We start from the raw sequence: 15,104 nt of genomic DNA, 5'->3' as shown, positions 1-15,104 counted from the left end.
GAATATAAACATCATGGATTTTGCATTAGACATACAAATTTTAGATCTAATGTAATAATTTGGTTTACACAAAGCAAATATTTTATCGTTAGTGCAAAATATATGAAGTTTACATTCAAAATATTCCCTGACCTGCAAGGAATCTAGAAATGTCAATTATATTATCCTAACTTTAGTCTGGGTTATTATTTATTACTAAAAATGTAAATATACTATTTTTCCCAATTGCTTCTCTGGTAGGGAGGGAAGGTGGGGGGTGGGGGGTAGGAAGGGAGGGAGGGCGGAGGTGGGGTATTTTGATTGACAGATAGTGTCCTTGAAGAATATTTCTTTGTTTATTTACTGAAGATATTTGTTTTAGCTCATAAAATTCATACAAATTACCCAGCCAGAATATAATTTACATTGCTGGAATTATTACAATATGATGATCATTTTGAATATTAACATCATGGATTTTGCATTAGACATACAAATTTTAGATCTAATGTAATAATTTGGTTTACACAAAGCAAATATTTTATCTTTTGTGCAAAATATATGAAGTTTACATTCAAAATATTCCCTGACCTGCAAGGAATCCAGAAATGTCACTTATATTATCAACTTTAGTCTGAGGTATTATTTATTACTAAAAGTTAAAATCTAGTTTTTTCACCCAAACATTTCTCTGGTAGGGAGGGAAGGTGGGGGGTGGGGGGGGGGAGGGTTGGGACCGACCACCCAGCTGGCGTGAGTGTGAGGAGGGGGGGAGGCAAGGTGGGGTACTTTGATTGACAGATAGTGTCGTGAAGAATATTTTTTTTTTTATTACCTGAAGATATTTGTTTTAGCTCATAAAATTCATACAAATTACTCGGCCAGAATATAATTTACATTGCTGGAATTCTTACAATATGATGATCATTTTGAATATAAACATCATGGATTTTGCATTAGACATACAAATTTTAGATCTAATGTAATAATTTGGTTTACACAAAGCAAATATTTTATCTTTTGTGCAAAATATATGAAGTTTACATTCAAAATATTCCCTGACCTGCAAGGAATCCAGAAATGTCAATTATATTATCCTAACTTTAGTCTGAGGTATTATTTATTACTAAACGTTAAAATCTAGTGGTTTCACCCAAACATTTCTCAGAGAGGTAGGAGCTAGTGAGCTGGGAAGAGGGGGTGGGGGGATTTGAGTCCATTATTTGAATGGACATTAACCTGGCGACTGTATTTCTCTTAAATATTAATTGTGTGAGCATACCATCATAAAATTTAGATGTTATTTTTACTACAACATAGGTATTGTGTTGGAAAAAGTGAAGTTTGGGGGTCGGGCCAGTCTCTATTGGAATTAATCCCATATGTTCTGTTGTTCACTTTACGCGGTTTTCACTTTCCACGGTACCCTGTGGGTTCAATTGACCGCGTAAATCGGGGTACTACTGTATTATTATTATTGTTATCATTATTATTTTATTTTGGCGTACAGTATTTTAATTAACAATTTTATTTACTATAATTATTATTATTATAATTATTATTACTATTACATTTTCGCCCACCAGGCCCCGATGTGAGTCAGTGATTTATGCCCGGGTGGGCTAATCTCTGTTAAAAAAAAAAAAAAAATTGCCCCACAAAAAACTTTCGGTTTTTAGAGCTTTTCGGTTTTCGGAATTTCGGATAAAGGGTTGTCAACCTGTACAAGATGTATGACTTTCCCTAAAAAGAAACAATATTATTTTCTTTTATCTAAAAGCCTTATTTATGATATATGAACAAGGTGCACAGGTCCACATACACACACACACACTTCCTTACCTTTGCTGTAGTAGGCTCCTTGTCAGACAACTTCTCTTTAGGGGCGAGGGGAGCACGCACGTTATCTTCATCTGGAACACACAACACATGATAGAAGCAAGAACCAAACCATCTATTATCAGACTACTATATTCAAAGAGACATTTTCTGCAAGTACAGCAAATTAAGACATACAAAATCAACAGGATTTTATAGGGTATTCTACATAAATGTCGGCCACTACTGATTACTCTAACCTCTACTGTAATAGTAAATCAAACTTAATAACAATACAAAACAATACTACAGTAGGTAGTACAAATAACATTATGATGATGGTGAGGAAATTTGACGAGCAATTTCCATTCTCTCTTTAAACATCCAAAATTTAATAGCTATAAATATTGTCCTTACAGTACATGCCAGAATAATAACAATGGTTAGTGTGTACTCTATACTGTAGTACGGTACGTCACTTCAGTGTCAGATATAGAGTACAAAACTGCTGTTCTCATAAATCCCCAACCAAGATAATTAAAGGTAGTTATTAGCTACACACTGTTCCTAACACCTTGTGTCTCACTCCCATGGATGAACTGCATCACAGCCTCTCACAGTGACTCACATCAGAAGTTGTTCTTTAAATACTGTACATGTATTCTCTTTTGATCTAATACTAAAGTTTAATGCATGTTAAATAGTCATTTGTTGTGCACTGTCCAGTGTCTTAAATATTCCAAACTAAACTTGACATTACAGAGATTAGGTTAATAATTCCTTTGTATGAACTTTTAAAAATATGTAAACCGAACCTGGATTTAAGCAACTTGTTAAGTAATTGTGTATCTTCAATATAAACTTTTGTGGATCTGAAGTGATAACACTATTTTTCATTCTGTGCTGTTATAGTAATAATTATCAAGATAATTCAGAACTAATTAACTAAGTTACATCTGCTGATTAAAGTCTGTTCTAATCACTCATTGAAATGGTGGAATAGCAAACAAGAAAACTGTCAACCTACTGAGTCCTTAAGTCATAAAATGGACTATTTTCCCTATGTTAAAACTAAGACATTATAAATATATACACTCAATATCACTAACTTATAAGACCCAGAACCATAAGATGCACACAACAGTCTCTTTACAACCTCATATGAGGACAGTAAACTGGGAGGCAGGAAATAGTATCTATGTGCAGTAGCTACATGATTAATGCAAACCTAATCTGCTTATTTTAATGTTCAAGTCTTGTTGGTAAATTTACTAATGGACACCTGTCTGGGTACCAGCACAGTAAAGTTTTTACAGGAGCTGGTGTACACTGAAGGATGGTGCCACTGAGGTATAAAGTTTCACTCTGCCCATACATCACCATTGTTCTGTACTGTACTGTGAAACACTGCAGGAAACATTACTATTTTCCATCTCATGCACAAAAATTAATAAGCCTCTATTTATTTAACAATTCTCATTTAGTAACAAATGATACTACTGAAATAGCACATCATATTCTCTTTCACATCATAGAGTAAAGTTATTCTTATATACAGTCATATACTGGACTGCACAGTAAAATATTAGCAAATAAAATTGATGGCCACAAATCCTATTTTATGAGCAAAAAATTATTACGACAGGTCTCTGATATTAAATGTATTAATGCATTTCCGGTACGTTGAATTTATGACCATGAAGAGCAACACCTGTGATGTTGATAATGAACCAACCACCTGTACTATACTGATAACAACAGACCAGCGACACAGTTAACATAATAATATTTTACCTAATATGGTAAATGCATATACAGGTTGTACCTCTCGAGTCCGGCAACCTCGGGACCTGACCGGTGCCGGACCATGGGAATTCACCCTTTTCCTGGACAGGTAGTGACTTGTGCTTATGCTTGGAAGCACTAGCACCACTTTCTCTGCATCATAGTCTCTTTGAAGACATATTGAAGGGTTAAATGTCGTATAGTAGCTTCTCAAATTTCGCGAGTTTTTAATTCTTAACGTATTTTATTGGAACACACAAAAAAATAAATAAATAAAAATTTTGACGGCGGAAACTTGAATTTCGACGGGTTTGAACAGCCCGCCAACGTGCAGACGACGTGCATAATCGTGTAAACAGCGTAATTTCTCTTATGTACAAAAGATTCATTATTGTTTGTTACTGAATGTCTTTTTATTGAATTAATGTTTATGTGTGCAAAATGAGCAATACAATTCATTAATAATAAGTAGAATATTAAAACACACGAGGAAATGACACAGCATTGTTTTCGTTGATTACAAAACCAGTGACTGACTGGTTCTACATATAAGACTGAAGAAAATAAGACCTTGGCTGTAGCTGTAGTAAAATTAATATGGTTGTTTTAAGTAATGTTATTTAATGTTAATAAATGGAACAATAGAAGTAGCTAACGATAATGGTAAAGAAAAAAGAGAGATTGCGTATGTAAGTGCGCATGCGCACACGTGAAAACATATCGTCATTACTTTACATAAGAATATGAAAGCAACACTTATTTACTGTTCATATATATTTTAATTAATGTTTCTGAATTTGTTTTTATTGAATTAATGTTTGTGTGTGCAAAATTAACAATACAATTTATTAATAATAGGTGGAATATTAGAGGAGACGAGATGGCTGCCGGCATTGTTTATGTTAAAGCTTACAAAACCAGTGACTGATTGGTTCTACATATAAAACTGAAGAAAATAAGACCCCGATTTTAGCTGTAGTAATATTAATGTAAAAGAATTAATATGGTTGTTTGAAGTACCTGTAATGTTATTTAATGCTAATAAATGGAACAATATAAGTAGCTAACCATTATTGGTAAAAAAAAAAGTGAGACTGCGCGCATGTAAGTGCGCACATGTAAAAACATATCATCATTACTCTACATAAGAATATGAAAGCAACACTTATTTACTGCTCATATATATTGAAGGGTTAAATGTTGTACTCTGTATAGACAAGCAGAGAAACACGAACTGCGGATGTAAACAAACACTTTAATTTCCTCGGCTTTTTTTTTTTAAGGATTAGCCCACCGGGCATAGGTCACTGACCCACATTGGGGCCTGTGGGGCAAAATTTAATACTCCTGTAATATATAATAATTCAGATAAGTAAAAAAAAAAAAAAAAAAGCTGCCTATTGGACAAACTAAAATCGTTCCGGACCACGGGAGTTTCCGGACCACAGAATGCCGGACTAGAGAGGCACAACCTGTACTGTATTTAATGTAATAAAACCATAAATACTGTAATGAATTAATATCCCTCAAATCTATCAACAGCATTAAGAATCACTGCCCAAGTAAACAAAAAGCTACACAGATACATTTGTCCTCGAATACTGCCAGAGTCTGAAAGTGCAGGAGTGTACTGAATAAATTTGGATTTTAACTTTTCACATTACAATTTCAGTATGATTTAATAAGATGCACATTAAAATAGCTTGAGGATTGGACATGCAATTTTCAGTCATCAAAAAAATACCGGTATCTTCCTGTAGCCATATAACACCAAGAACTTCAAACCCTGGACACTAAACATCAGCACGAGTGAAATATCAACACAACGCTGCATCTTATGATTTTGGGTCATTAGCAGTGATTATTTTGCTAACGGTAAGTCCAATTAATTTTCTTGCCTTGAGTCAGGGCTGCTTTGAAGCTTCTGGAACATCAGTTGGAGGAAAATGAACCAAAAAGCCAGAAGATGGAGAAAAGTGAACATCAAGAGTTAACGTAAAGTAAGTGAAAGATAACAAGAACAAAGAAAATTAACAGAAGGGAAGTCACACCATCAAGAGATAGAATGGCAGGATATACCAGTTGAGGGAGGATGCTAGGGTATAAAATTATTAAATAAAAAAAGTGAAACCAAAAGAATAAGGTCAACAAAAATAACAATAAAGGTCATACAGAAGAGAGGAATAAAAAGGAAAAGAAAATGAAGACACAACATAAGAAACAACTGGTGTGGGAAGAAATGTGAAAAGTGAATGGAAAACAAGAAAAGACAAAATAATTCTGAAGCAAGAGGCATTTTCTTCCCAAATAAATGATCTTACAGCACCTATAACATTTTTTGTGCCTAAAGAAAGGTTTCTGGGGTAAAATAGAACAAACAGAAATAACAGTAAATGTACTGTAAATCCAGTTAATATACAGTACAGTGTGGAAAACTTAAAAGTCACCTAAAACATACCGGTGCATCTAATTCTAACCAAATGACACATGAGTTCTTGCCTAAGACAGCCAGACAAACTTAGTGCAAGTTAATGAGGTAGGTAATCTACATCCTAAACCATCTGAAGGACTAGTAAGCTGGCGAGTGATGGAGAGATAATCAGGACATCATCTGTGAGGGAGAAAAATTGCACTCCACACTGAAAAGTTTTTCTCCCCACAGTCTTATCTTTATTATATTACAGAAACATTGAAGCAAAAGTGGCTCCCACAGACCCGAAAGCCAATTAGGGGCAGTGTATGTACAACCTGAATACTTAACCTTCTGCACACAAGGAGGAACTGCACTCAATGGCCTTCACTTCCTTAACTTTTAAAGTTAGGTGCTCAGTCACTATGGACTGACAGGGGGCTTCCCCAGGTACAAATTATCAGACAATCATAAGAAGAAAAAAGATACTGTATTGTAAAAGCTATTTACATCCCTGTAGTTGTTGCACAGCTGTTGGAACTCCCAAAATAAGGAGTCTGGTCTCTCCCAACAGACTAAACCAACATCTTACCATTTTCTTGTACTCACAAAACATTCATATACCCCAACATGTGAGGATAACTTGGAATGTATATCTGTCCTTCTTAGATTATACTGTATGCTACCCTTAAGTGGGGAGGAAAGAATATATGAATAATCACACAGATAGCCTGAGAAGGAAATTCAAATTTTTCTATGATTACTATCATACAGTATTTCCTGGTGCCTTATACTGTACAGTACACACCTATAAAGAATGATACAATTGGTACTTTTTCAAATTAATGTATGACTGAGGAAACACTATTATAGGGTCACTGCCTCTAACAGTGTATTACTGTTTGTTTGTTTATCCTCAACTTTTCTAGCTAATACAGAATTGTGTAATATTTTGTGACATCCAGGTTAGACCCAAGATGACAGTTCTCAAGAGAGTGTTGGTGGTACAGTAATAATACTCTTGCCTGTTACCATGCCAATCTGGGATTTTATTCCGTCTTGGGTTGGATGCACAGAATGTTATCCAGTGTGACACTATTAAACAGGACAAGTTTTCTCCTGGTGCTGTACTTTAGTTTCTTCCTGTAATAAGACTGGACACTATATTAAAACTACAATACACACATTAACCCCTTGTGTATGGGGGTCCCCTCTGTGCTGAATAAAATAGTTTGGCATCAGCCAAATAAAATATTCGAAGTGGCATCCCCTTAGTGAAGGGGTTCAAGGCTATTCCTTTAAAATGCTTTGTTGTAGGAGACTGCTATAACAGCTTTAACACATACTGTATTTATGATCTTAGTCTTGATCCAAGCACAGCTGTTAACATTATGTCTCATTCACTTAGACAGAGGATTTCAAGTTAAATTAAGACCCATTATAGATACAGAAGCAAAATTCAAGGTGTTCCCTACTGAATGTTATCTCTGACATACAGTCAGGTTGAACAGGAACAATCTGAAGCTGAACCTGTGTTATGACACACCCGTTGAATGATCTTGTCGGTGCAGAGTGACCCAGGAGCTGATGTCTAAGTGAATAACCATAGATACTGTGATCAATCTTGGGAAATGTATACCGTAGTGTAGTAGAGTTTATACATGGCACCTGAAGCACAACAGCAGAGGAAGAAGCTGGTGATAACACAGTTAGATACTATATCTCGGCCAAACTCACAAGAAACTGACACATAGGGTCCAGCCAAACACAGTTAGCACTCAGTGTACTTATCCTGGATACTCTAGCTTCTCATACTCTATACTAACTGGATATCCAAGTTTACTTTCATTTCTATTTTTAAAATATCCCCAGCAAGCCTCTCACTTTGGGCACTTACCAAAGAAAAAAAAAAGAAAGACACAGGAAGTAGAAGCTGAGGATATACAACAGAAACAAACAAGAAGGGAAGACACAACACATGAGAAGTTGAAAGGAACAAACTAAATCAAAGAAGAACAAACAAGAAGAACAAACATCAAGACACTTAGTAAGATAAAAGTAATCGCTGGCTAGTGTGAGGCTTGTTAGCTATAAGTTCCATAGCTATAAGTTCTACCACCGATACACACAGTATGAACCTTCATGTTCTTTGTACAGTACATGGCATTCAAGATTTACAGTACTGAATTATTTCCCAAATACTAAATACGACACAGGCAATTCTTCTTTCCAATATAAGATATGAATCTCAATTATTAAAACACACTTGAGAAAGAAATCTCAGAGCTAAATACAGACACTTAATACAGAATATGACTGGGGTCAGTTATTTATTTTATATATCTGAGGGTCATCACTAGAACACTGCTGGAGCTTTCACTAATGTGAGTCCATGCATTCTGGAAAGAGATGCAACAGGAATAAAATAAATTACATCAAGATTAAAATTATGTTGTTGCTGGGGAGATGCTCTTGAGTTAAAATACATCTTTTTACATTGTTTAATTATAAGTATAGTATACATTATGACTCTTTCAGTGTCCTTGTACATTGCCTGGAATATGTGTACAGTGCCTGGGATACATATACAGTGCCTGGTATATGTGTACAGTGCCTAACAGGATACATGTATACAATGCCTGGGATATATGTATAGTGTCTGATATATGTGTACAGTGCCCAGTATACATGTACAGTGCCTGGAGTGTATGTACAGTGTCTGGTATATACCTACAGTACACAAGAAATTTCTTGAGATAAAAAATTGCACACCTATTGATAGTTCCTTTTAATTTTCTGTAATAGGTGAAGCCATCAAAAAATGAAACAAGAGAGACCTCACACCCACATGTTTTGAGGCCACGGTACATATAAGTTACTGTCAGTATTAACCAGAGCATCTCCTGTACCAGTTTTTAAGACAATACAGTACAGTAGTTCATAAAGCTGAGTCTGAGCAAAGTAAACTAGTACACTACCACATAAACACCATATTAAACATGAGTACAGTAGAACCTTGATAATCCACAATAAATTCATGGTAAATTTTTGTAAGATCATTACACTAAATAAGAGAGATCGAACACCCAGAGGAGGTAAAGTTTATAAGGTAAGCTCTTACCTCCTACACCCCAGAACCACCACTGATTGGGGTGTAGAACATTAAACAACATTTTTCAAGCCATCTAAACTTTCAACAGTGTGGGACCAGCCAACCCTAAGTTCAATATGAGTTGAGTTTAAGCAGTGTGGTCTGTCAGCCCACCTGGAGGCCTATACTAAGACAAAACCTACATCATTCTTGTGTCTCTGGAGATATTACATGTCTAAATAATTTTATAATATTTATGTACATTGCAAAAACAATGTTACTGTTAGCTTGCTAATTATTTTTTAAATTAACAGTATTAAAACGTACTACAGTAATGTGTAAATTGCTGTAAATAAATTGAGTACCAGTATAATGTATACAGTAAGGTACAGTACAGTACTACTGTACGTATATATGTTTCTGGACATATGTGAAATGAAGACCTGGCGGAACCTTTCTCAATCATCTGTTAGCAACTGATGTATGTATGCTGGAAACTTAACCACTTCATGCTACTTCTCGGGAAAGTCATCAAGTTTTCCGATGTACAGTACTAACATAGCTAACAGTTAGTCTAGCCCTGGGGTATGAAGAGCTTTGGAAAAAAAAGCTAATAAATTTTTGAGGTAAACTAAGTAATTTAAAAAATAACAAGACATTATCAAAATCATTAATTTCTTGGGTAAAAACGACTCTTAGTACAGTATTTCCTTTATAAGCAAGTACAGTATAATTACAGTGAACAGATAAGTTAAAAGTGCAATTCTCAACCAGGGTCTCTTGAATCTTGTTAGCTACATCACTGGGATTTACAACTGCTGGCACTGAGCTTTGGGACAGGAGCTGTATAATAATTACCTGAGCACTTTTCCATTTTCTCCCCCGCATCTTTCCCTGGGTTGAAGCGTGATAATCTTGAAATAGAACTTCTTCGACATGTTTTAACTTTTCCTTTGGCAAGATTTCCTGCCTTCTTGAACAGAATTACGCTTCTGAAAATGGTCCATTTACTGGCATGTGGTTTTCTCTAAGGAATGGCCTCTTTGCATTCTTCTATGAACTCTAAATCATCTTGTTTTTCTTGGGGAATGTCCGTATTGTCTTCAGTCATCTCTGGTTTACAAAGATGTTGTGGGTTCACAGCATTGTAAAGGATAGATGTTATCAATGCACCCAGCAAAGAATTAGCTTACATCTCTGTGAGGTATTGTTGTGAAGCCTCATACTAACAAAACAACACCCCAGGGCAGGTCTCAACCCTGTGACATTGAAACACCAAGGCAAACTCTAGTGGCAACACAGCATCAATAAACAGACACTATGAGGGAGTGCAGTATGTTGTAAGGGACCATAGAGATCCTTGCCATAAGAAGAAGAAAAGTGAAGCATTACAGGACAACATGTGACTTTAAATGATTCATACCAGAAGACAACAGGGAGGAATATTAAGGACACAAGGACACAGGGAGAACATGAGGCAAGTAGATATGAAACAAGGTAAGGATTGAGAGCACGGTACAAAGAACAGAAAGGATTTGCTGGATATGATTCAAGTTACCATATCTTCATCTGTCTGTAATTTGTGTAATAAAGGTCAATATTAAAGTGATTGGACTAATAAAAGTATGTTTGTAAGACTTAAGCACCCAGCAGATCACGAAGCAACAAGTAAAGAGGTGTTGGGGGTACAGCGGGAGCACATGTACTGTATCTCTCACCAACATGTCAAAGATTGGAGTTTTGTTTGCCCCAGTTACACATGAGAAGAGTGTGACCCTCACTACCAAACATCACAGGTTTCCCAGACTCCAGTTTACTCCTATACTAACACTGAAAAGACTAACTGCCTGAATGGTTAGTAAGCTGGGCCTGAACAGTTAGTAAGCTGATAAGTGGTGAAAAGAAATATATGTATACAGTGAACCCTCACTTTACGCGGTCAATTGAACCCCTGGCAGCCCGTAAAAGTGGAACGTAAAGTGAACAACATAACATATGGGATTAATTGAAATAGAGATCGGGCAGACCCAAACTCACTTTTCAGACACAATACCTACATTGTAGTAAAAATAACTTCTTAATTTATGATGATATGCACAACAATTAATAATTAAGAGAAATATCAATAATATTAGGTTTTTTAACACTTACATTAGTAGAAAAGATGACTGGGCACATGGGGATGGGGTTGGTCCGAGACAGAGGGCAGATTATTCCCTCACCTGTATCACTTGTATCAATTGTATCACTATCCACCACAGAAGTTGCAGGGCCTCTTTGTCAAACCCCCAAAGTCCATATAAGTCCATATCCTCACTATCATTATCACTATCACTTGGCTGTTGGGTGGGCGGAGAAGTCCCGGTAATGATTTGATGACTGGCGACCTTAGCATGCTCACTGCCCTCCGTAAAGGGCAACATGAAAGTGAGACCGGTTGCAGGGTACCGCATAACGTGAAACGCTACAGAAGCGGTTTTTTTTTTTACACGTTTTACATTTACGCTACCCTGCCAGAACCGAATTCCAACTTTACCACTTTACGTGGTGCATCTACCTCATACGGAGTGAAGTATAATTTTTTATTTAGCTCATAAAATTCATACAAATTACCCCGCCAGAATATAATTTACATTGCTGAATTCTTACAATTTGATGATCATTTTGAATATAAACATCATAGATTTTGCATTAGACATACAAATTTTAGATCTAATGTAAGTATTTTGTTTACTCTGAGTAAATATGTTATCTTTTTGGAAATATAAGACATTTATATTCAAAATATTCCTGGTCTTACAAGGAATCTAGCAATGTCAATTATATTTTTCTGAGAGGAAGAACAGTGTGAGAAGAGGGGAGTTGAGTCCATTATTTGAATGGACATTAACTTACAACTGCATTTCTCTATTTTCTTAAATATTAATAAAAGTACCATCATAAATTAAGATTTTATTTTTACTAGAACATAGGTATTGTGTCGGAAAAAGTGGAGTTTGGGGGTCGGCCGGTCTCTATTTCAATTAATCCCATATGTTATGTTGTCTCTTACGCTGGCTTGGCGCAGCCTCGTGGGTTCATTGACGCCAAAAGTGAAGGTTCACTGTGTATATATATATATATATATATATATATATATATATATATATATATATATATATATATATATATATATATATATATATATATATATATATATATATATATATATATATATATATATATATATATATATATATATATATATATATATATATATATATATATATATATATATATATATATATATATATATATATATATATATATATATATGATAAAATAATAAAAGGTTACAGTGATATAAAGTAAACCATGAAAGAGCTGTAAAAGCATTGCACTTTACTAACATGTTTGCTCATCCCATATGGTAAATGATAGAAAATAATTAGATTTCATTACTGTAATTTTTTTTTAATATCTTGTAAAATTTTAATATTTGTCTTTGTTTCTCCTATGATATATAGCCCACACCTTTGTATATAGTGTACCTGTTCTGTATTTGAAGTACTGTAGGTATTCTGTATTAAACATAATATTTTCTTGTAGATTATCAAGGTTATACGTACTGCTCTTTGCTAAAATAAGTTGCTTAACTTACAAAGTTACTCAAACTTACAGCTATGCTCAAGCTCAAAAGTGTATTGAAACAATAATACCGTACTTAGTACATTAATTTTTTTAAACTTAAATACAACAAAATATTATTACATAATAAAAAAGTTAAAGAAAACAATTAAAAGGCAAATTAAGATAAGTAATAAAATACAACATCAAATTAATGAACAATAAAAATGTTTGGTAAAAAGCTCAAATACCATTCTAAAAATTCTACTCTCAAAAATTAATCGACAACATTAAAGATTATGGCAGGAACGACACAATACTTGAAGCACCAATCACATACCTTTCGTGATGACTTCGTACTCGTCCATGTCGGGGCTTGAACCTTTGCTCGATGTCGGACTATCCTCTTTCTGCTGAGATAACAACAAGCTTTGATATAGAAAACACTTATACACTGTTCTTACTCACTTACTATATTTACTTATGCCCATCACTAGTGTAATTACCTCCCTAGAATAAACGCTTAGACATTAATTACTCAATTACGGTAATACATTATAACATCAACATCAGGACAAAATAACCCATTCATTCTACTGTAACTACTGTACTGTGACATCCCCCAATAATGACTCTACTGTACTGTGACATCCTCCAATAACCACTCTACTGTACTGTGACATCCCCCAATAACCACTCTACTGCACTGTGACATCCCCCAATAACCACTCTACTGTACGGTGACATACTCCAATAACCGCTCTATTGTACTGACATCCCCAAATAACCACTCTACTGTACTGTGATATCCTCCAATAACCACTCTACTGTACTGTGACATCCTCCAATAACCACTCTACTGTACTGTGACATCCTCCAATAACCACTCTACTGTACTGCATCCCAACAACACTTATGTGGACATCCCAATAACCACTCTACTACTGTGACATCCTCAATAACCACTCTACAATGCATTGACATACTCAATAGCTCTATTGTACTGACATCCTCCAATAACCACTTACTGTACTGTGACATCCTCCACTCTACTGTACTGCATGGACACATCCCCCAATAACCACTTACTGAACTGTGACATCCTCCAATAACCACTGCTGGACCTGTCTGACATCCTCCAATAACCACTCTACTGTACTGTGACATGTGACATCCTCCAATAACCACTCTACTGTACTGTGACATCCTCCAATAACCACTCTACTGTACTGTACATCCTCCACTCCACTGTATAACCACTCTACTGCACGTGACATCCCCCAATACACCATGCGTACTCCGCTGACATTCCCCACATCCTCCAATAACCACTCTACTGTACTGTGACATCCTCCAATAACCACTCTACTGTACTGTAACATCCTCCAATAACCACTCTACTGCACTGTGACATCCCCCAATAACCACTCTACTGTACTGTGACATTCCCCAATAACCACTCTACTGGACTGTGACATCCCCCAATAACCACTCTACTGAAATGTGACATCCTCCAATAACCAGTCTACTGTACTGTGACATCCTCCAATAACCACTCTACTGTACTGTGACATCCTCCAATAACCACTCTACTGTACTGTGACATCTCCCCTACAACTGCGTATCCGCATTCCAATGCGACAGTATCCTAGCAACCAAACGAGCGCTACCAGTCTTCCCTAGCAACGGGGGGGGTCGAGAAACCGGCGAGTTCCCACGGGTTTACTTCCGGCTGCTGTGTATATAAGCTCTGTCTCTCCATTAAGATTCATTCTACTCTACGTTCCTGAACACGCAACACCTCCTCCAAGCAAGCTCCTCGCTGTCCAGCTCTCATTCAACCTGGAGGCCAGCAACAGGCAACATCTCCTCTAACGAAGCTCCTGCTCATCTACCTCCTTCAGCACGCTACTCACCGAACGTGTCTACTGAGCAGCTCCTCACCACACGGCATCTCCAGCACCAGACTGTCTTTCATATAACTTATATTATATAAGAAAACCACCACCTAGAGTTTCCATCAATCCCATCCTGAGTGCTAGACAACATAATATCACGTAACCCTACAAATGGTGACCCCCGGAAAAATGCACTTACACAGGATGGAGGACGGACGGATCTCTCTACCGACTTTCAACCACAACGTCGAGGACTGGTTAGATCATGTGGAAGCAGCCCTCGTCGGCTCACAAGCGACTGACGAGCAAAAGTATGGCGCCCTGCTCTGTGCCTTGCCCATGGAAGTCGCCACGCAGGTCTCACAGACCATTTCCAACCCTCCAGATGACAACAAATTCGCTACCCTGCGGGATGCCTTGAAGACGCGTTATCAACAGACCAGCCCCAATCTCCTGCAAGACCTATCCTCTATCTCCCTCGGGAACTCAACCCCGGGACGTCTCTGGGAGGAGATGT

At 36.4% G+C, this 15,104-nt stretch overlaps 1 protein-coding gene across 13 annotated transcripts in view; it reads right to left on the bottom strand.

Annotated features, from left to right (window-relative positions):
- LOC121874898 (glutamic acid-rich protein-like) overlaps nucleotides 1-15,104 on the bottom strand; it is a 116,809-nt gene that overhangs the window by 6,813 nt on the left and 94,892 nt on the right. For 10 of the 13 annotated variants that reach the window (XM_042379234.1, XM_042379236.1, XM_042379237.1 and 7 more), the window contains 2 exons: nucleotides 13,030-13,102; nucleotides 1,822-1,892 (listed from right to left, as the gene is read on the bottom strand). In XM_042379234.1, the coding sequence (XP_042235168.1) occupies nucleotides 1,822-1,892; nucleotides 13,030-13,102 (144 nt within the window). Of the gene's footprint in view, nucleotides 1-1,821; nucleotides 1,893-5,481; nucleotides 8,392-13,029; nucleotides 13,103-15,104 lie in introns of those variants that run through there. The other 3 variants (XM_042379229.1, XM_042379225.1, XM_042379233.1) reach the window with 2 other exon arrangements.

This window comes from Homarus americanus, unplaced genomic scaffold, assembly GCF_018991925.1.
Source record: "Homarus americanus isolate GMGI-L3 unplaced genomic scaffold, GMGI_Hamer_2.0 scaffold56009, whole genome shotgun sequence".
In the NCBI taxonomy this organism is placed as follows: Eukaryota; Metazoa; Arthropoda; class Malacostraca; order Decapoda; family Nephropidae; genus Homarus; species Homarus americanus.
The sequence above is the reverse complement of the archived record's forward strand: the minus strand, read 5'-3'. Positions and strand labels throughout refer to the sequence as shown.